General features: G+C 39.1%; 1 protein-coding gene across 1 annotated transcript in view; it reads left to right on the top strand.

Annotated features, from left to right (window-relative positions):
- The window catches only part of LOC134217434 (uncharacterized), a 141,702-nt gene extending 120,743 nt beyond the window's left edge, over positions 1 to 20,959 (top strand). Inside the window, exons 11-17 of the mRNA XM_062696199.1 lie at positions 6,585 to 6,836; positions 6,903 to 7,012; positions 7,122 to 7,342; positions 7,981 to 8,077; positions 19,122 to 19,267; positions 19,586 to 19,822; positions 20,536 to 20,959. Coding sequence (XP_062552183.1) covers positions 6,585 to 6,836; positions 6,903 to 7,012; positions 7,122 to 7,342; positions 7,981 to 8,077; positions 19,122 to 19,267; positions 19,586 to 19,822; positions 20,536 to 20,706 — 1,234 coding nt within the window. The 3' untranslated portion in view covers positions 20,707 to 20,959. The remainder of the gene's footprint in view (positions 1 to 6,584; positions 6,837 to 6,902; positions 7,013 to 7,121; positions 7,343 to 7,980; positions 8,078 to 19,121; positions 19,268 to 19,585; positions 19,823 to 20,535) is intronic.
- The last annotated feature ends 392 nt before the right edge of the window (positions 20,960 to 21,351 follow it).

Below are 21,351 nucleotides of genomic sequence, written 5' to 3'. Positions count from 1 at the left end.
TCGGTATTTAAATTTGTTTCTGTAAGTATAAAAAAAAATCGAATAGTTTTCCCCTACATATATCAGCTAAACTGCCTGTAATCGCATATCTGTCCCATATAAATAGGAAATTCAGCATTGGGAGAAGTATTCGGTTACAAGGAGAAAATACTCATCGTGCAAAAAATACAACAATTTAATGCGCATGAATGTATGAATGAACCTTTGCACAAGTAAGCACCAATGACGACGTTCACCTACAGCAAAAATCGATCATCATCGTCATCTGATCTTCATTAATCATACGTGTTCTTCTTTAGACATCTGTCAAACTACCAATGACTTTTTTCTTCAATGAACATTTTTGACATCGTCGAGAATTCTCCCGCAATATATGAAATTGTGAAGAAGCTACGTGCCGCAGTAGTTTTTTTAAAGCTTTATCTGAGTGATTTTTCTTATAGTTCTTCTTCGGAGATCACCTGTGAAAAACGATTTGTTGTAAAAATATGTCCGTTCTGAATTCGGAAAAGAATTTGAATTAGTGGCTGACCCCAAAGCACGCTGGAATAGAATGTTATCTACGCTTAAACGGATTTATGAGTTGATCTTCAGTGATGTTTAGGTGGTTAGGGAAATAATTTAAACCTATTCAAGCTGCTGTGGAAATCTTTACCGTGAGTTCTGCACGACCTTTTTGCTTTCTTGAATAATTCTGCCGTAAAGCAATTGATTAGAAACAATTTTCTTCAAGACATGCAGAACTACATTGATTGAGCAAGCGGACGAGATGTTGAAGCGTCTAATCATTCCTGATGCGATTGTTGTTGAAACTGAGACAACGACCATTACTGACGATCGGTACGAAGAAGATGCCTCTGAAGGGAATAAGGATTAATACTTGACACTGATTCTCGACGAACCATTCGTCTAACTTCGGTTGAAGCAGAGAGGGGATTCTCAATAGTTGGCAACATTGCCAAAAAAATCCAATGCGGATTGGCAGATGAATCGCTCAGTATATTATGCTTACTTATGTTTCGCTTTGCCCAGCTCAACAAACAATGATTTTAACATTTGAAATTTGTTAACAAATATTGGTTTTACCGGTATTGACTCCACCAAATACCAGATACCGGTATTTGACAAAAATGGCCAATACCGACCACCCTAGTACTGATGAACCCAAATTCCCAAACCGAGCAGTACGGTTTGGTAGCAGCAACTCAAATGTGACCGAATTCGGAGATATATGAGTAACCAACTTCAGTACAACAGTGTGCTGCTCAGGAACACTAGGTACATAGCCAAACTCTCGCAATTCATTCTCCGAACTTACTCTCTCCCATGTATTGTTTGTACGCATGCAACCGAGTTTGGCTGAGTATTTAATATTGTCTGGCATCTACACAATACTTCATCAGCAACTTCGCTCGATGAAGTAGGGTTGTGTGAAGTGTTGCCAGTTGGACGTCAGATCCCGACACGTCCACACGGCGAAGGAAGAGTTCGCTACTCAAGTTGAGTTTGATCAAACTAATTTCCGGGTATTGGCTATCCGAATTGGAAATCAATATAACGGCGTAAAAAAATCAAAATGTCATGACGTGACTTCATCTAAACATTCGAAAGAATTTTCCATGAAAATTAGAAAAAAAATGACCTGAAAAATCAAAAAAGTCTGAGGATTTCTCCTGGAAAATCGAAATAATTTGCCGTGTAAATTCGGAAGAATTGTTTGTGGAAATTCAGCAGAATTTCCGTGGATATTCAAATGAATTTCCCGTAAGTATTTTGGATAATTTACCATGGAAAATTGGAAGAACTCCCCGTGAAAAAAAAATTGGAAGAATTTGCCGTGGGAATTGGAAATTATTTCCCGTGGAAATTGGGATACATGTCTCTTGGAAATTTGAAAGAATTTCCAGTGGAGAAAGAAAATAAATTGAATGGAAAATCAAAAGAATTTCCCTTGAAAATTTGGAGATTTTCTCCATGGACATTCGGAGGAAGTTTCCATGGTAACTCGTTGGAATATTCGGAGGAATTCCCCATGGAAATTCGGAAGCATTTCCGGTGGGAACATGAAAGAGTTTCCCGTGTAAATTCGGAAGAATTTCCCTTGGAAATTCGGAATATTTCCCCAAAAAAGTTTGAAAATTTTCTTATGAAAATTAGAATAATTCATCAAGAAAATTTTAACAAAACTTTCCGAGATATTAAAGAAGCGTTTCTTATGGAAATTCTGAAGAATCCCGTGGGATCCCGTTGTATTTCAGAAGAACATCCCGTTGTATTTCGGAAAAACTTCCAGAGAAAATTAAGAAGACTGTCGTGAGGATTACCCGAGGATATACGAATTAAATCTTCCTGGAAACTTGGAACTTCTAGTGGAAATTTAAAAGACTTCCTTTGAAATTATGGAGAATTTTCGGTGGAAATTCAAAAGTGTAAAAAAATGATTTTCCGCAGGACTTCAAAAAAATTTCCGCAGGACTTCAAAAAAATCCGCTAAAGTGCGGAGAACTTTCTGGGGATATTCAAAAAAAAAAATACCGTTAAATGTGCAACAACGATCCATAAAAAAAATAAAAAACGATCCGTAAATAACATCTGATTGTTCAATAAAACACTACCGTAAATCTATAAAAAAAAAAGCTCAGGGGTATCCATTAAGAATAATTTTAAGGTCCACTCAAGTCAAAAGGAGGGTTGTTTTTGTTGAGGGAGGAGGGTTCAAAAACCAGAATCTTCGATACTATATTCAAAGTCTCTATGTTGATCTGAGGTATGATAAATGGGTTGAACGCTCGCCTGGGTCTATGAGGGCGGACACAGTATCAAATTAAGTTCAATATAACTAACCTGAAGCCTTCACAGTAGATTGAGCACTAGTCTGAGGCCACACAGGCGGACGCAGTGTCACAATATGACTAATCTGAGGCGTTTATAGTAGATTGAGCACTCGTCTAAGGCCACACGGGCGGACGCAGCATCAATTTGAGTACAATATGACTAATCTGAAGCGTTCATAGTTGGTTGAGCACTCGTCACGAGGGAGGACTCAGCATATTCTAAGCTTCTATTCTTTTCTTCTCTTCAAGGAAAATAACTGGAAAAGTATTTTTGTAAAAATGTAGTGTCTTGAACAAGAAAATCATCCTGGAAAAACTTGTTAGTCGTCGACTAATCGTGACCCCCCACAACCACAGGTCTGGATCCATCACTAACTACGCTAAAACTAAGCAAATAAAATGAAAAAATGTTCCGTTGAGCATGGTCAAGAAAAACAATAACATTCCTGCTATTTTCCCATGGAATAACAAATAATTCCATGAATCTTTGGAAAATGATCCATAAAAAAACTATATTTTTATCCACAAAAAATCATATTTGCACAATTATTATCGTGATAATGATCCATAATTTCAGTCATTTGATCCATAATTTTGGTCATTGGATCCATAATTTTTGGTAATATGATCCAAAGCGTTTGGAAAAAAGGCCAGTATTAAGTGAACCACAATAATTTTCAAATTATATGGCCAAATTTATGGATCATATCACCAAAATTGAGAATCATGTAAAAAAATACTCAAATTTGAATTTTTATGGATCAAAATATAGCTTTTTATGGATCATTTTACAAAGATTCATTGATAATTTGTCATACGTTCATGGGAAAATAGTAGGATTGCTATTGTTTTCCTTGATCATGTTTAAAGGAACATATTTTCCTATTATGTTCCTATTAAATTTTAGCGTAGTAATGGATCTCAAAGTTATTCTTTATGGGGGTTTCCGAACTATTCTATGGATTTATGGTAATGTTTTATGAAATGATCAGGTGTTATTTAGGGACATTTTTTAATTTTAATTTATTTAAGGACAACGGAAATTGTTTCATATGAGTTCAAGCGGTCATTTGCAGTAGGATATCCTCAGTTACGGGGTTGAGGGATATCTGATATGATTTGCGATTAATTAAGTCTGCTGAACGAAAGTTTGGGCAGTAAAATGGATGATTTTTCGTTGGCGCTTGGTGCGATTTAGCTGAACCCCGACCATATGCAAAAGTATGTTTTGCCAATGGCAATTCTGAAGAATTTCTGCAGAAAACCCTTCTAAATTACCTCGGAATAGATTTATCTATTCCACGAGAAATGTTTAAAATTTCTTTGTGGAATTCATTTAAATTTTCACACAAAAATCCCCAAGGAAATTATGAATTTCTTTGGAATGTATTCATCATTTATCACGAAAAAAAAAATCTTCCTTTTCAATTTTCCCTATGTCTCTATGAAAATTCTTGAATTAGTTTGTGATTGTTCATGTTTCCTATTGGACGCGGAATCAAGATCCGGGATATTTTGTTCTGTGCTGTATGTCGATAATCAAATAAATTAGGTGTGCTATCTCGCGATATTTTGTTCTGCTTTATGCGATAATACTACACATTGTACCCGGCATCTACGTGATGAACTTATACTTACAAAAATAAAAAATCACGAAAATAAAGTTTATAAAAAACTTATACTTGACATACCGTTTATTAACCAAAACGAACATAACTACCTCCCTACCCCATATATCCAACATCCCAGTGATTACTCGTGGAAGGGCAGATGACTCGTTGGCTTCCCGACTAGGAGAGCATAACTGAAACTGTACACAATATTAACATATTGTGATATTTATAACTTATTTTGATAGAATGTTGTTCAGTAGCCATTATCTTTCTAATGTTGTATCAGGATTTTATCATAATATGATTTAAAAAATGCTTAATACCGAATTGCCCAACAGTAGGCAATTAAAATAGATGTAGCAAAGTCTTCCAGCAATATGGATATCACAACCCAAATATAATTTGCAAAGGTTGCCTTATAATGTTGTTAATTTCATGTTCTCGAAAAATATTCTTGTTCAGACAAAAACAAAAATTTCTGATTGTTGATCACAATCTGGAGACCTATCACGAGCTGTAGAAATTTGCAACTGCACAGAAATAATATATTTTGTATCTGATTCTGTTATAAATTTCTAACAAAATATGTTATTTTTATGATAAAATTGTAACAAAATTTGATAGTTTTTTGTTTCCAGTAGTGTAATTTTTGATAGAAATTTAGATATTTTAACAACATCCTGTACCATGTTTCTAACAAATTTTGTTATAAAAATTGAGTATAACATAATAACATAGGTTGATTCAATTTTGATATGACCTTCTAGTCGGGTTCTATTAAAGCTAGTATCACGTCAACATACCTACCCATTCCTTAAGGGCCGATGCCCACGTAGCGTTTTTTCAAGCTGCATTCACGTCGCGTCCACGCTTGATACCCAGCAGCAAATGTAGTCGTGCACACGTATAGGTGTGCTTTACTTCATTTGATGTTGGGTACCTTGCGTGAAAGCGGCGTTCACGCAGCTTAAAAAATCGCTACATAGACATTGGCCCTAATTGACTTGCATTCGGACGCGGCTGACCGGCGGACCGGCCTAACTTTGGGTTACCAGTTTTTACACATTTAAGGTGATGTTAGTCTCAAATATTATCTGTTGGTTCTCTGCGTAATTACAGCTGGTATGGCAATAGCGGAGTAGCAACCGTGAGCGGTCAATTATGCTCATGCTCTCATGCTCATGAGCTCTGAAGTTCCTATGAAATTTCTTATTAATGTCCTCGGACATCTCTTATTATTTTCCTCCTGGTGATCTGTTTTTATTATAAAAAGAAATGTTTTTATTTTAAAGCACTTTCTCGTAAAAGTTTCATAGAATATCCCGGAGTTCTAAAAAAATATCTCGTAAAAATTTAAAAGAATTTCCCTTCAAAATTGAAAAAAAATTACGAGGGAAATTCAAAAGAATTATTCAATGAAATTAGAGGATTTTTTATTCATTTTCTTTAACCCATTCTTTCTTGTAGGATTTGATACAGTGAATTAGAAAGTGGTAAAGTTCCCTGATATACTTTTATTTTATTATCAGCAACAAAAACCCCCTGGTTCAAAACACTGGAATAAAAGGGATGATGCGTCTCCACTCCAATTTTGCATGCAAAATCTCTAGCTGTCAAGATTTTATATTTTCATCAATTTATTTCAACCACTTTGGGTCGCAGTTACCCACTGTCTTCCGGTGCGAAACCATGTTTGGTCGAGTATGTAACACATAGCCCTAGGATGTGGTTTCTGCTTTCGCTGCCTGGCCTTTTTCACTTTTCATTAGAATTGTGAATCTGTTTTAAATCAGAAGGCACAACACTAAAGGGAGGACACAGAAACGACAGCATGTTGTGGGCGCCTCGTACTCTGCTATGTGAAGTCAAGGGAGAGTTTTACTTTTTCTTATACTTTCGTAGCAGGTATTCCCTTTTTTTTCATTCCATCACCTTGAATGAACTACCGTTGCGGTAAAAAGGAAATTTAATCACAACCATGAACTGCTGCCATGATATAATAGAATGGAAACTTTTTTATGCTGGATGGAAATAATGAATTATTCTTTAAAGCCTCAGAGCAATATGTGATCTGAAATTTGATTCAACTAATTGATGCAAAGTATTCGGGGCTCTAATAAAATGCTTTGCTCAACAGCTATAAATCTATAATGCGGCTAAACATCACCAACATTCAATCCACGGACATTGGTGCTTACCATTGCATCGCCAAGAATGAGCTGGCAATAACCCAGGCAGAGTTCCACGTCTTGGAAAATACACCCTATATGATGCCGCGACCAGGTGGAATGGGCGATACACAAGAATATGGCAGACCGCCGCCTAAAGTCGAATCATATGAGGATATTTGTGGCCCACCGACAACATGTCCCGAATGCCCCGATCCAAGGTAGGTGTTGAATTTATCATGAGGCAACGCAGCTTTAATTCGATCGTTATTCTGTGATTTAAAAAGGGATATCAAATGTAAGGACGCTATTGTTTCGCTATATGATTTGGTCGGGAACCTGGAGATCAAACAAACTGGAAACGTAAGCTACCCGGGCTTACCAAACAGAACAACAGGTGGGTTGACGATAAACTGTGAACAATTTAAAATGATATTTTATCAATTGAAACTTAAGCTTTTTCTTCGATTCAGACCCATAGTAAACGAAATAAACGTTGTTTACAGATTGCGTTCTTTATGCGGTTGGAAAGCCCGTGTATCATAAATTCACCGAACAAAACTACGGTGCTTGGTTGAAGGATGGTGCACCGAGAAACGATGCGGTCGAGAAGAAGATATGGGCGACGCGGGAAAACGACACGATGCGCCTGTACGAATTTGCCAACAAAACAACATATCGTAACAATGTATCCACCAAGACATATCGGCTAGACAAACCATTCCGGGTAGGTATCTCGTCGCATTGGGAAATTTGTACCAGCTAAAAATAGCGGTGCTATTTTCCACGCTACGCAGACATGCCAGATAACTCTTGCATCAATTAAATCGCATGTTGACAGGGTCTGATTGATATAATTGTTTTCAGTTTAATTAATTATACATATTCATCATTCTTTAATACAGTGTGAATTCAGTCGCATGACTCATTCAATTTTATTTGTATTGAGTTCCGATTGATTAGATTGCTGATAATTTCAGTAAACGAAAAATTACATCATTGTTTCCACTTCTTTGTTAAGATTTTTAACATAAATTGCAATCCCTCGACACGTATAGGCAACACACTCTACTACCGACGAACGAGATCACGATACGTAACATTAATCCTAATAACAATGCGATCAGCCTCGAGAGTAGAGCAGACTTGCTGCTGAGACATGCTACGGGGACTAAGTGCTAGAGTGTGGCAACTCGTGCCAGGAGGAAGATGAAAATCCTAAGGATTTCGCAAAGCCACATAAACCAGCATTATACGACAGCAATGACAATAACATTCGCCAGCTTGTCATGTACGAATGCCGTGTTGTGTCCCCTTATCTTATCTTGTCTGCTTTTCTCACATTCTATTGCAATCCAACGCCAGGGAAATGCTCACGTGGTGTTCAATGGGTCATTCTACTACAACGAGCGGAACTCGCCACGAATCATCAAATATGACCTTAACTTGGAACGGCAGACCGGTAAGTAAATGGTTATGTAGGTTTGCATTCTTGTCATGGATTAACGACGATGAGGTTGCATTTAATACGCTAAGGTTCATTTGTTTCACTTTAATCCAGCAGAATCATGCAATCAATACATTTTGAACAGATTTACTATTTTACATTAGTTTTGCAACCAAAAAAATTAATCTTTAAATAGAGTTATGGCAATTAACCGAAAGTCGTATATTTTTCCCATTATTAAGTTTTCTGAGATGGCTTCAACATAAACGTATCGCGCAAGTGTATGTATGTTGTGACCAGAGCTGTAAATATTCGATTATTTTTTATGAAGCCCATCGGCCTTCTTTGTCACTTCACTTCTAAACATATTCATATTCGGTTCTGCACCGTCAATTTTCAGAATGAATATGGGTCAGTGAGTATTTATTTGAATATCACAAATTATTAAATAATCGTAAAACTGAACACATTTTTGATGATTTAAATAAATACACGCATAGATCTAATCCCGACGTTCAATTGAGGTTCATTTTTAGCATCAAATGTCAATACAATCAAGGCTAATTTTGTTTTTTTCGCGCGCAGTTACCGTACTCAGTGATAATCAATTGAATGAATTTATGAAGAAGTAAACTGAGTAAGTCATTCTATGTTTTGAATAATCAAAACACGAATGTCAAAAGTCGGAGTGAATGTGCTTCATGAAAGTGAATATTTTATGCTCTGGTTGTGACATCGACATTCCTGAGATCGTAGTGTGCATTGATACAGACAGGATGGAAAAAATTCAAGTGTCACAATTTTTCAAGTTTTCTAATTTGTATAATTTATCACCTTGAATTTGCTAACACTGTATTCCGGATAATATGTGATTTGCCGAGTTGCCGTGTTAACACGTGATGGTCGTGTTAAAAATTATTTAAAGAAAAAAATCGGCCTGGTTTTGCTGAACGAAAATGATTAACGCAACGGTCTACTCAATTTAACCATCGGAGGAACAGGATCTGAAGGACTCAAACTCTTTGAATTTGCAGCTAAGTACATCATATTTTGTCCCTTTGTATAAAAAACACATCAACATTACCTCAGTTATATTATCTGATGGTTTTGGTCATACGCATATTTGTCTCATGTCTGCTGGGATTCCTTGGAACATGAGACGGTTATGCGTGTGACGGTGGCTAAGTAACTTTATTCCAGCATTCATTATATTATGGAGCTCAAGACTAAAAGAGAAGATTTTTGTTTTACTTTATTTTTTACCTAATCTAACTTCCATTTCCTTACTATTTTGTTTAATTTTTATTTCAAGATTTTTAATCTTATTCCAACTTATAAGTTTTTAGCTTTTCGTTTAATCTATTAGTATAATAATATTATTCGATCAAATAACAGTTATTGATGTGGATTTTTCTCAATTATTCCTTATCATAACTGTTGAGATGAATGTATATAAAGTGAATTACACTGTTGTTATATACCGTCGTCGGGGTGACAATGGGTCAAATGGGGGTGAGAGTGAGACACTGTTTCAACTATTTAGAATACTTGTAGAATAGATTTAATGTATCTGAGGGCAAGATGACTAAAATATAAAAGACCTTTTTGAACGATTTTGATCTACGACATCCAGACTGCCGGTAAGTGCGCTGACCCATTCTCACCCCCCAGACCCATTGTACATAAATATAAACGCTTGGAAATAAAAAATATGTTCAGTGCCAATTAACAGTACCAATAAAATAACCCAAAGATTCAAACAGTAATAACTAGAAACAAACCAATCAAGATTACTATCGATGTGGTTGAGCAACCGTGAATATTTCCTTATTTTCAATTTCAATCCCACTTTTTTCTACTTTCCTTACGTTAAAGAAATGATAACGCTGGCGCTTGATCCAAAATTAAAATGATCAATCGCTCGTTTTGAGCGGTTGATTGTTTGTCCTCTCGAGGGATGAACAATTGAACAAGATAGGAAAATGCTAATACTTTTGTATAAAAGTTGCATAGGTCACATCACTTTCCATGGTGAATTCCGATCTATGTTATTGATTGCCCGACCCAATTAATGCAACTTCCTTTCCGTGGTAAATTGTGGAGATGCAGAAGTATTCTCGGTCTTTAGTAGCAACACTCGCTCGCTTTGAGCGATTGATTGTTTATCCTCGCGATGGATGAACAATTAAAGAATCATAAAAAGTTTGAATCACAGCAAATCGTTCAACATAACGACCACCAAGGACAAACCTTTCCCAATTCCAAACACCTGTTCATGTTCTAGTCCACTTTATCATGCTATGAGTATATGTTTATCTGTTTACACAAAAAGTATATTTATGGGAAATAACTGAGAATCCGAGAGATAATGCTCAATATTCGGTATAAATACATACATACATTAAACAATTCTAGACTGCTTTGAGAATGGGTCGTGTGTGCGGGGGAGAGTCTCTCTTTGCCTCCATTCTCTTTCGATTATTACAGATCTATAATAAAGTTTACTTCAGATGTTTTGGCAGATATCTAAAAATTAGATATACCTTTGTCTAGCACACAGAAGTGAAAATGTTGGAAACTATGCAAAACTATCTTATGTATAAGCAAAAAAGAGCGTGAACAAAGAGAGATTTTTTTTTGCACATGATACTTATTCTCAAAGCAATCTAGAATTAATAATACTATTCAAATCAATGTTTTCAAACATCATTGGTGTTTGATTTACTTTATACTATCTTTTTTCGTTTCCTTCTCTATAATTCGATTGATAAATCCACACGAAAATAATAACCATTATACACACACTTTTTTCACTTGGTTTTCGTGAGAGTTTTTCGCTTATGTGCACTGGGGGACCATCCCCTAATAGTAGGGACATCTAGCGCTCAGAACGATCACCAAATTGTTTTGTTCTGTGTTGTGCGAACGAGTAATTTAATTTACAAATTAAGAATGATCACGCGATCTTCGAAATATGTTGTTCTGCTTTGTATAGGTGCATTAATTAATTAGCAAATGAAATGTTGGTGCGCGTCCGATCGTGTTTTTTCTAATAAGCAGAACGATCGCACGATCATTGAGATATTTGGTTCTGCGTTGTGCGGGTAATTAAATTAATTAACAAATAAAAATTAAGTGCGTGTTCTATCGTGTTTGTATTAGTACGCAGAGCGATCGTGCGATCATCGAAATAATTGGTTCTGCTCTTTGCGGTTGTTAAGTCGATTAATCAGTGCGCGTTCGATTGTATATTTGTTTAAACTTCATCAAACTATATGCTTCACACGGCAAACCGTTTACCAAAACGAACCCTGCTACAATACCTACCCCATGTATCCAACATCCCAGTGATTTCTCGTGGAAGTGCAGATGACTCGTCGGCTTCCATCAAAGCGAGTATCACGTCAACATTATCCTACCCATTCCTTAATTGACCTGCATTCGGACACGGCCGGCGCTGGTATTGCTTAATATTTGGGTCACCAGTTCTTACACATCGAGGATGATGTTAGTCCCAAACATCATCTGTTGGTTCTCTGTGTAATTACAGCTGACCTGGCAATAACGGAGGAGCAACCGTGGGCGGTCAATCATGCTCATGCTCATGCTCATGCTCATGCTGGTTGTGACATCGACATTCCTGAACCATACATGAAGGTAATGAACTCGCGCCTCTGATTTTTCAATGTTTTATTATTATTTATTCAGACTAAGGCCGAAGTGGCCTGTGCGGTATATAAGAGTCTTCTCCATTCGGCTCGGTCCATGGCTACACGTCGCCAACCACGCAGTCTACGGAGGGTCCGCAAGTCATCTTCCACCTGATCGATCCACCTTGCCCGCTGCGCACCTCGCCTTCTTGTGCCCGTCGGATCGTTGTCGAGAACCATTTTCACCGGGTTACTGTCCGACATTCTGGCTACGTGCCCGGCCCATCGCAGTCGTCCGATTTTCGCGGTGTGAACGATGGATGGTTCGCCCAACAGCTGATGCAATTCGTGGTTCATTCGCCTCCTCCACGTACCGTCCGCCATCTGCTACCCACCATGGAGGGTACGCAGCACTTTCCTTTCGAAAACTCCAAGTGCGCGTTGGTCCTCCACGAGCATCGTCCAGGTCTCGTGTCCGTAGAGGACTACCGGTCTAATTAGCGTTTTGTAGATTGTCAGTTTGGTACGGCGGCGAACTCTATTCGATCGGAGCGTCTTGCGGAGTCCAAAGTACGTACGATTTCCAGCCACTATGCGTCTCCGAATTTCTCTGCTGGTGTCATTTTCGGCAGTCACCAGTGAGCCCAAGTACACAAATTCTTCTACCACCTCGATTTCGTCACCACCGATGCAAACTCGCGGTGGGTGGCTCACATTGTCTTCTCTTGAACCTCTGCCTATCATGTACTTCGTCTTCGACGTGTTGATGACTAGTCCGATCCGCTTAGCTTCCCTCTTCAGTCTGATGTAGGCTTCCTCCATCTTCTCAAAGTTACGTGCCATAATATCTATGTCGTCGGCGAAACCAAATAGCTGGACGGACTTATTGAAAATTGTACCACTCGTGTTAATCCCTGCTCTTCGTATTACCCCTTCCAAAGCGATGTTGAATAGCAAACACGAAAGACCATCACCTTGCCGTAACCCTCTGCGGGTTTCGAAGGGACTCGAGAATGCCCCTGAAACTCGAACTACGCACATCACCCGATCCATCGTCGCTTTGATCAACCGTGTCAGTTTATCCGGAAAACCGTGTTCGTGCATTAGCTGCCATAGCTGGTCCCGATCGATTGCATCATATGCGGCTTTGAAGTCGATGAATAGATGATGTGTGGGCACGTTGTATTCGCGGCATTTCTGCAGTACTTGGCGAATGGCGAACACCTGGTCCGTGGTGGAGCGTTCGCCCATAAAACCCGCCTGGTACTGCCCCACGAACTCCCTTGCAGTTGGTGCTAGTCGACGGCATAAAATTTGGGAGAGTACCTTGTAGGCGGCGTTCAGCAATGTGATTGCGCGGTAGTTGCTACAATCCAGCTTATCGCCCTTTTTGTAGATGGGACACACGACACCTTCCATCCACTCCTGCGGCAAAACTTCCTCCTCCCAAATCTTGGTAATGACCCAGTGCAGCGCTCTAGCCAGTGCCTGGATTTCCTGGAGATCCGGAGCCGGTAGAATTATGTCCTGCGCGCGTTCTCCCAGGTCCATCACCATACCGCCATCTTCGTCTGCCACATCGCCATTCAGGTGTTCTTCGTAGTGCTGCCGCCACCTTTGGATCACCTCACGCTCGTTCGTAAGAAGGTTCCCGTTTATGTCCTTACACATATCAGGCTGTGGCACGTGGCCCTTACGTGAACGGTTTAACTTCTCATAGAACTTTCGTGTGTTATTAGCGCGGTACAGTTGCTCCGTTTCTTCACGGTCTCGATCTTCCTGCTGGCGCTTTTTCCTCCGGAAAATCGAGTTTTGTCTGTTCCGCGCCTGTTTATATCGTGCCTCGTTCGCCCTCGTGCGGTGTTGCAGCAATCTCGCCCATGCTGCATTCTTCTCTTCCACTAACTGCTCACATTCGCCGTCATACCAGTCGTTTCTCTGATCCGGGGCACCGTGCCTAGTGCAGCGGTTGCGGTGCTACCAATGGCGGATCGAATATCTCTCCAGCCATCTTCAAGAGACGCTGCGCCTAGCTGCTCTTCCGTTGGAAGTGCCACTTCCAGCTGCTGCGCGTATTCTTGGGCTAGTCTACCGTCTTGTAGCCGCCCAATGTTAAGCCGCGGCGTCCGACTTCGACGCGTGTTGTACACCGTCGAGAGTTTTGAGCGCAGGCATACTGCAACGAGGTAGTGGTCGGATTCAATATTCGCACTGCGGTAAGTGCGGACATTCGTGATGTCGGAGAAGAATTTACCGTCGATTAGAACGTGATCGATTTGGTTTTCCGTTTCTTGGTTAGGTGATCTCCATGTGGCCTTGTGGATATTTTTGCGGGGAAAGAAGGTGCTTCGGACTACCATTCCGCGGGAGGCTGCGAAGTTTATGCATCGTTGGCCGTTGTCATTCGATACGGTGTGCAGACTATCCGGTCCGATGACCGGTCTATACATTTCCTCCCTTCCTTCCTGTGCGTTCATGTCACCGATGACGATTTTAACGTCCCGCAGTGGGCATCCATCGTATGTCTGCTCCAGCTGCGCGTAGAACGCTTCTTTCTCGTCGTCGGGTCTCCCTTCGTGTGGGCAGTGCACGTTGATGATGCTATAGTTGAAGAAACGGCCTTTAATCCTCAGCTTGCACATCCTTGCGTTGATTGGCTGCCACCCAATCACGCGTTGGCGCATCTTACCCAGCACTATGAAGCCGGTTCCCAGCTCGTTGGTGGTGCCACAGCTTTGGTAGAAGGTAGCCGCTCGATGCCCGCTTTTCCACACTTTCTGTCCTGTCCAGCAAATCTCCTGCAGCGCCACGACGTCGAAGTTGCGGGGATGTAATTCATCGTAGATCATCCTGTCGCAACCTGCGAAACCTAGCGACTTGCAATTCCATGTTCCAAGCTTCCAATCGTGATCCTGTATTCGTCGCCCTAGGTCTTTGCCGATTATATCGAGTCGCATTATCTCTTATATTGTTCGTAATGATTGGTTTTCTAGGCGGCTTATTGGGCCTGCGCAAACCTCCTGTCTCGTCGGAGGGCCGTCGTGTCAGGGCTGTTTAGCGTCCCACCTAACACCAGGACTTGGGCTTGTGCGCTTTGAGCGGCACACGGTCGCTTTGGTGGGGCCTACTTGCGGATACATGCAGCTTTTTATAGAGGTTTAACAGGGCCCACTGTCAAACCCCACCACATCCTAGGCAAGCCCCACAACTCGCAGATGGCCTGGGGAGGGATCGTCAAGCCCTTGGACATAGTCCTTGCTGCTTTTTCAATGTATATTCTATATAAATATATCATAATAAAAATATGTTAATTATTATATATGACTATATTGCTTTCAAATGATGGATCACTTCGTTGAGCGGATCAGATCTGGGTCATTCAGTCCAATGATCCGGAGCAAACATGAAAAGAATGCAAAATGGAGAAACGGTTGTTCATCAAGGCCCATACTTCTGACCCGTACAGACAATAATTTCACCCCTCTCTCGCTTACAAGCGTACATAACATGGTATGAAGAAAAAGAAAACCTATAATAAACTTCTCATTTTGCGTTTGCTTCATAAAAACAAAAGTAATTCGTTTAAAAAATTCGTTAAAAAAAGTTTTCGATTATTTATTTGGCGTTTCAGTCTGGTTTTTGAATGAAAAATAACTATATGTTTTCTCATTCCAACGTTTCGATCCGTATTGGATCTTTTTCAAGAATTCTAAAATATTGTAAAAAGTGCCCAACAACAGTAATTAGCGGTCCGAGTTCCGAATTTTCAAATTTTATTTTTTAGGTTTTTCGAAAAAAAAAATAACGAAAAACCAAACAGGGAATGACGGTTTAAAGTTATAAAACCGGAACCGGATCTTTCAAAGAGTGAGCTTCGAATCATCCACTCACTTCAAAGATCCAGATCATTTAACGGCTCCGGATCTGAACACCCATTCAAAACAGAATTCCACCCAAATGTTTACCGGTACACTTTATTTCCACCTTGACGTCCTATTTCCTTCCACTATCCTTGCGTCCGTCCTCAAATAACGGGCGACGCCTCCAACTCCCTAAACTCTACCTCCTACCTCTCTCTACCTTACTTTCTCCAAACGCTTTGCTTCTTGTTCTTCGGTGCACCGCGCACTGCTGGCTGGTGAGGGGTGAATGCCAGCTTCTTTTCAGCGGGCTGCAGCCTCCCGTGGATTCTCAGCTTTAGCAATCTATAGACGTACAGGGAAAACTGTTTTTTAGACCGACACACACAGTCGTTCTTATGATCGTTACCCCAAGCTTTTGATTGTTGACCGGCTGGATGCTGGGTCATTAGGCCGAACGATCATTATGCCGAATAACAAGTAGGAAGCGAGATGTGGTGAGAATAGAGAAGTGGGATGTGGGGAATGAGAAAAGACTAGTGAGAAGTGAGGAGTGAGAATTTACGAGTGAAAATTGAAAAGTGAGTAGTGTGTTGTGAGAAATAAATAGTGAAGCACATTAGAAATAAGTTTGAAATAAGAGGTTAAAAGTGATAAGTGAGATATAAGAAATGAGTTCGATTCCAATTCTAGCAGCTACTACTAAAATTCTCAAGTTGAAGCTACAAGCATAGAAATGGAAACGGTATGGAAGTCCAAATCCAGTTCTAGCGAGTGCTAGAACATGAGAAATATAGAGAAAGACGGAATGGACCTGGGATTGAACCCACGGCCTCCTGCAGTACCCTTATGACTACCAAGCCCGTTTGAAAAAAAGGGAGATGGAAGCAGGAAAAAGGAAGAAGAAAGATGGAAAAAGGGAGAAGCAGGAAGGAAGAAGGATAAATGAAAAAGGAAGAAGGAAGATGGAAGAAAGGTGAAGGGTGAAGGTAGAAGAAAGGCCTTCGGCCTAATGACCTGATGCCGACCACATGCTGGGTCATTAGACCGAAGCCATTAGGCCGAGTGGTCATTAGGCCGAATGAGAAGTAAGAAGTGAAACGTGAAAAGTGAGAAATGAAAAATAAGAAGTCGAAGTGAGAAGTGATCAGTGAGAAGTGAAATGCGAGATGTGAAAATTGATAGGAAGGAAGGGAGAAAGGAAGAAAGAAGAAAAAGTAAGAAGGAAGAAGGGAAACGTAAGCCGGAAGAAGGAAGAAGGAAAAAAGAAGAAGGTAGAAGGGAAAAGGAAGAAGGAATAAAGTTGAAACAAGGAGGAAGAAGAAAAAAGAAAGAAGAAATAAGGAGGAAGGAGGAAGTAAGAAGGTAAAAAACAAGGAAAGAAAGAGAAAGGAAGGAAGAAGGAAGAAATTACAAATAAAAGAAATAATAAAAAAGAGGAGATAAGGACGAAAGAAGAAGGAAGATGATGGAAGAAAGAAGGAAGAAAAAAAGGAAGAAGGATGAAATAAGAAAGAAGAAGAATAAAGAAAAAGGGAAGAAGATAAGAGGAAAAAAGAAGAAAAATGAAGGAATAATAAATAGAGAAGAAGGAAGATGGAAGGAATAAAGGATGAAAAAAAGGGGGAAGAAAGAATGAAGAAGGAAAAAAGAAGAAAGAAAAAGGAAGAAGGAGGAAGGGAGAAAGAAGAAGGAAGACTGACTTATCATTTCAAGACCAACATTTGAAAAGGGCGTAACAGCCAAAATTTATTCCTTCTGATTCTTTGTCCATATATATAGCTATAGTCCACCATACTACATGTTTTGAAATTTAGCCTTTGAAATGTGTTATTGACGAACTACTTAATGATCGAACGCAGATTACTAAATGATCGATAACATCCCTGCTTAGTGTTCATTAAGCACTTCCACAATTATTAACTACGAGGTTTTTAAGCCATGTTACCATTTTTGCATTCGTATATCATGAGGCCAACACGATGACACTTTTATTACCAGGGAAGACGAAACAATTTCCAATCCGAAAATTGCCTAGACCGGCACAAGGCATCGAACCCAGCAACCCTCAGCATGGTCTTGATTTGTAGCCGCACGGCTAAGGAGGGCCCCTTAAAGGTTAATTTTATTAATTTTATTTTACACGACAAGACCACTTAAAGGTTTATTTTATTTATTTTATTTTATTTATTTATTTTATTTATTTTAAACCCATGTAACGTAAGACATACATTTTTTCAATGTTACAGTAGAGATAAATAAGATTAAAGCAAAATTAATTTATTTGCATTGCATTGCTTTATGTGTAATATTTACAGCGTAATACTCAGTAATAATACAGTGTAATCACTCAATTTACGAAATGATAATGAGTGTTATTATCATTAAGTATATTGAATGGTACTAGCGATTTACGCTGTAAATATTAGACATAAAGCAATATACTGTTACAAAACTTTCCGTACTTCCCAGGGCACGGAGTAAAAGCGTAGCTTTATGATATGGGAATAGGAGAGGAGAAGACCGTCATCAAGAGAAAAAGTAGAATCATTGAAATTTCATACGGTGGAAATGAAGTATATTATTGTTAAAAAATAAAAATTAAAGATGTTTTTCAAAAAAAAAACCTTGGCTTAAGGGGTTAGAATTTTAAAAGCACATAAAATAGACATGATAAATACCTCGATTTTTATATTTTTTTTCCCAATTAACAGCTAATGCTTTAGATTGTTCAATTTCTAATCCCACAAACTAAAAATTGTTTGACCAATTCCGTTGATTCCGTTCTAGAGGCATTTTAATCCTCATTTTCTATATCATGCCATGTAAAATTTCCATGGTTCTACTTTTTCTCGAAACTTTTCCACCCTTTTCCGCCCCATGTAAAAATTGGTAATTTGAATTAGAAACCTTGAACATCTAATAACTGTCAAAGTACTCAATACGCACTTATCTGCAAAGTGACAGAGAAGAAAATCAAAACGTTTGCCCCTGGTGATTATGATGTTGGCGAATTCTATCCGATAATTGGTTATGATGATAGAGGCTTCAGGCTCAGTCTCAGTTCCGGAAATATACTCAAATTAAAGTATAAAAGTTATACCATGAGCGATTTATTGATTAATGACGCAATAGATGAAAAATTGGGCAATTGGTGCAAAATTATAAAAACACGTTGACAATCGTTAAATCGTTCATTTTCAAGATAACCTACCATGTTATAAAACTTTTCAAACATCAAAAGTTGGCCAAACTGTGTTTTCGATTCTCAAACACTTTTTGATTTTTACAACTTCCAAATGGGAAACGGATTTGTGTAGTTTTAGTGATTCAATTTCTCGCCACCGTTACTAGCAGGATTTTGAATAATTTAAACCGATAGATCATCTGTTTATGAATTTATACAATACTATGGCTCTCCAATCTCATGAATTATGCGCACCATTCATAAGACTCGTTCATCCATGATATCTTACCTGACATACACGCAGAAACCAGTGTTACTGAATGCCTCGTCCTGTTCTCTTCCATCCATTTCCATGTGAGCAGCGGTCATGGAGATAGAGGGTGTCGCGACGAATGGTTCCAATTATCTCTACACGACCGAGTTCAACTATATGGACTTCAACGTGGATGACAACGGCCTGTGGGTCATCTACTCTACGCCAGACTCCAACAATACTATCGTTGCCAAGGTAATGCAGTGCAGTGGGTAATATTGCCTGTTCGACCTGACTCGACACTCCAACGTGATTATCACGCTTTTTGGCTCGCACCAAACTATCCCAAAAGGGGGCATTCCTACAAACTGGCACTCTGAAAAACTGCAGGTTAACAGTTTGATTATGTCAACTTTGGTGATGTACTACGGGGAGCAAAAGTTGGCAATTGCTTTGGAGTGCGCGCCGACCGCAAGGCATCCACTGCTCTGGTGGGTCCAATGGACATCATAATTGGATGACTCTCACTTGATAATGGCTGATACAACTTTTTGTAACATTCCCTCTCTGTAGCTCAATGAGTACAACCTGGATATACAGTTCAGCTGGAACATAAGCGTGAATCACCACAAGGTAGGCGAGATGTTCATAGTTTGCGGTGTGCTCTACGCAATTGATTCGGTGACGGAACGAAATACGAAAATCAGACTGGCACTGGATATGTACCACAGTAAACTGTTGGATGTGAGCCTCACGTTCACCAATCCGTTCCGAAAAACCACCACTGTGGGTTACAATCCGAAAAACAAGGTAAGTCCACATGTATGAATTGATTATAAAAATAGTAGATGAATGTCATAACATGGAGGATCATTATTCTTCGCTAAAAACCAAGAGGATTCTGTTTTATAATTATCAAGCTTAAAATAAAAAAATTAGAAGTAGATGATTTGCCATTTGAACAAGAGTAATCAGTTTTGGAGGAATGGCAAGCTATTATTCTTCACTGCTCGAACAAATCTGTTGGTACGGTTCTATTCATTCTAACCGCATTCAGAATGGACTGCTCAACCACCCAGAGCATCATTGTGAAATTGTTTCGTGCCTATCCAATCCCGAAACAATGAGCTCCTACTTCAAAACTCAAACAGGCAGTCCATACTCTGAGCATTGTTTGAGAAAATGCCTGTTTGTAAATCAATAATGTAAATGAATCTCAATATCACCGGCCTGGCCTTGCTACACTACCTGTACGCAAGACAAAATGACAAAAGACAGCACCTTTATAATAGTCTTTGAGCCTTGATTTTGGTTCAATCAGATGAATCATAATATGTAGCTACCGCACGATTCAACTGTAATTAATTTAATGCCGATTGCCATTCACTAGACGTAATCCAGACTTTGAAGCTGTTTCCACATTGTGCACATATGTAAATTACTGATCATAAAAATGTGATACTTATGAAATCCAATAGTCTAATGTTCATCCATTTTCATAACCACCCTGGTATCGTTCACAGGAGCTGTACACATGGGACCGAGGAAACCAACTGACGTACCCGATTCGATATCACGTCAATGACTACAACACTACGGTCGCCGACAAAACCGAGGATGCACTCAATCCACAAATGCAGACGGGTTACGAGATTTTTCACGATAGTGACAATGGTAACGATGCTGGCCGTTAGAAATTGGGCAGTATTGTTATTGTAGGTGTAGATACGATGCATGGGATGATTGCAGGAGTGATAAAAATGTAGGACCTTTATATTTATTTGTGTATTAAGTGGGAAAGTCTATATGAATCGTTGTTAACTATTCTCACTAATTTTTTTTTTCTTCGGGTGCAAAAAAATGCCAATGAGTGTGTGTATAGTAATGTACGGAAGTAACTCTATTTTATAATGAAATATACTCAATGATTTTTCGAAATAAACTTCATCTGCGCTTGTGTTTTCTGATCCGAGAGCCCTACTGGAAAAATCGAATAGTAGATATCAAACTATTGATTATTGAACATTCGAAGAGAGACGAGTAAAGCAACAGGCAAACAGACGTTAATATTGGAACCAATTTCTAAAACATCCTTCGCTCAGTAATTTTAGCACCATCTCTTGTGCATGTCACGCGAAGAAAAGTTTAGTACGACAATGACAACAAAAGGCGTTAGTGTTAATTGTCAAATACAAAGAAATACGTTGACCACGCCTCTGGATGTGAAATACGCAAATAACCTAATTTAAAACGTTCGTTGTGTTAATAGTCGATGAGAATTCCATCAGTGTTACGTCTGTTTGTTTGTGGTAAAACTATTGATTATAAAAAGTTGTTTT

Source organism: Armigeres subalbatus, chromosome 2 (assembly GCF_024139115.2).
Source record: "Armigeres subalbatus isolate Guangzhou_Male chromosome 2, GZ_Asu_2, whole genome shotgun sequence".
Lineage (NCBI taxonomy): Eukaryota > Metazoa > Arthropoda > Insecta > Diptera > Culicidae > Armigeres > Armigeres subalbatus.
The sequence above is the reverse complement of the archived record's forward strand: the minus strand, read 5'-3'. Positions and strand labels throughout refer to the sequence as shown.